Here is a 1,594-nt window from a genome sequence, read left to right on the forward strand (position 1 = left end):
CTTGCAATGGCTACTACACTGATGGAGGGTACAAGTGCTATGGTGGTGACTGAGTCGAGATATTCAATAGCAAATAGGAATGGGTTTTTTTTTCCATCTGGTTCGGGTGTAGAACACACAAGTACACCTAAATCAAACACCACTGTGACCCAATTGAAACCATCTATTGCTTCAAGGATCCAACTGAGTACAATAACGTAACATGTTGCTATGTTACCTACTAATTTGGAGAATCCTGGCGTTACCCCATGGACAAACCTATTTGTAGGAAACAGAGTACCAAGTAACGGCATGACGTTAGAATATAACCCACCTGCTATTATTGATGGGAAAATAGTAGTACAACTGGAAGAAAAGGAGATAGAATAGGAATTGGACAAATGGAAATGTGCTCTTATCATCTATGCATTAGGGGATCCTCCTGGGTACAATGCAATGAAGAGATTCATCTCGATGAATTGGTCAATTGCTCCGATGCCAGAGGTGTTCTTTCACGAGGATGGTTACTACATAGCAAGGTTTCAGAAGCTAGAAGATATGAATGCAATTCTAGCCGCCGACCCTTACACAATCAATAATAGGCCCATGATTCTTAAAACATGGTCACCTGATCTTGATATGAGTAAGGAATTTCTATACGAAATCCCTATTTAGTTTACCTTCCCAAAATTACCCATGAGCTGCTGGAGTAAAAAAGTCTTGAGCAAGATTGCAAGTGCAGTAGGCACTCCTGTGTGTGCTGATGAATGTACATCCAAGCAGACCAAAATCTCTTATGCTCGAATGCCCATTGAAATCAACCTAACCAAAGAGCTTCCCTCTGTAATTAAAGTTTCAGACCCCAAGGGCAATCAGTTCCCTCAGAAGGTGTCATATGAATGGAAACCAGATTTTTGCCAGAAATGTATGAAGATAGGCCATATCTGCGCAGAAGAGGTGCCCCAAAATGCAGAATTTCAAGCTCCTAAAAGAAGAAGGAGACCTAGAAAGGTAGAAAAAGTTTGGCAAGCAAGAGAACAAGATGACACTAGGGTGGAAAAATCAGCAAAGAGTACCTAAAGAACTACCTGATACTGTCCAAGGACAGGAGGAGATAACAACTCTTGCCTCACAAATCACCCAAACTGCCACCCCTACAGGGCAGAGAGGGAGCCATGAGCAAGTGCCTGACTTCTAGTGTCACAAAATGCTTGCATAGGTGTGTCTACCTTGCAACAAACCCCAATGACTACTCCCACTGCGTAGCGAGAAAGCGGGACGAAAAATACACAAAGTCCACTTTTGGACCCCAATGAGTTTCCAATCCTGGGGTCTATTCTGTTCAAGCATGGTCGAGGGGTTTTGCATATTGGTGCACATGTATTAAACAAACCCATAACCCTTGAGAATAAAAGTACCCCAATCCAAACACAATGACTTGGCTCATGTGGAATGTTAGGGGGGTGAATAAGAGATATAAACAAAAGGAACTGAGGAATTATTTGAAAACTAAGCATATTAAACTGGCTGGACTGGTGGAAACAAGGGTCAAGGAACATAATGCCAAGACAATTGCAAGGAACATTGCTTCAACATGGACAACCATAAATAATTG

The 1,594-nt window shown here is 42.0% G+C and overlaps 1 protein-coding gene across 1 annotated transcript; it reads left to right on the forward strand.

The window, feature by feature from the left end:
- Nucleotides 1-675: 675 nt before the first annotated feature.
- Nucleotides 676-1,059, forward strand: LOC132034619 (uncharacterized). Its single transcript, XM_059425007.1, has one exon. The coding sequence runs from the start codon at nt 676-678 to the stop codon at nt 1,057-1,059; it is 384 nt and encodes a 127-aa protein (XP_059280990.1).
- Nucleotides 1,060-1,594: the final 535 nt, after the last annotated feature.

Source organism: Lycium ferocissimum, chromosome 10 (assembly GCF_029784015.1).
Source record: "Lycium ferocissimum isolate CSIRO_LF1 chromosome 10, AGI_CSIRO_Lferr_CH_V1, whole genome shotgun sequence".
Lineage (NCBI taxonomy): Eukaryota > Viridiplantae > Streptophyta > Magnoliopsida > Solanales > Solanaceae > Lycium > Lycium ferocissimum.

Coding starts and splice junctions, on each gene's coding strand:
- LOC132034619 (XM_059425007.1), top strand. CDS start 676: ATGAGCTGCTGGAGTAAAAAAGTCTTGAGCAAGATTGCAAGTGCAGTA.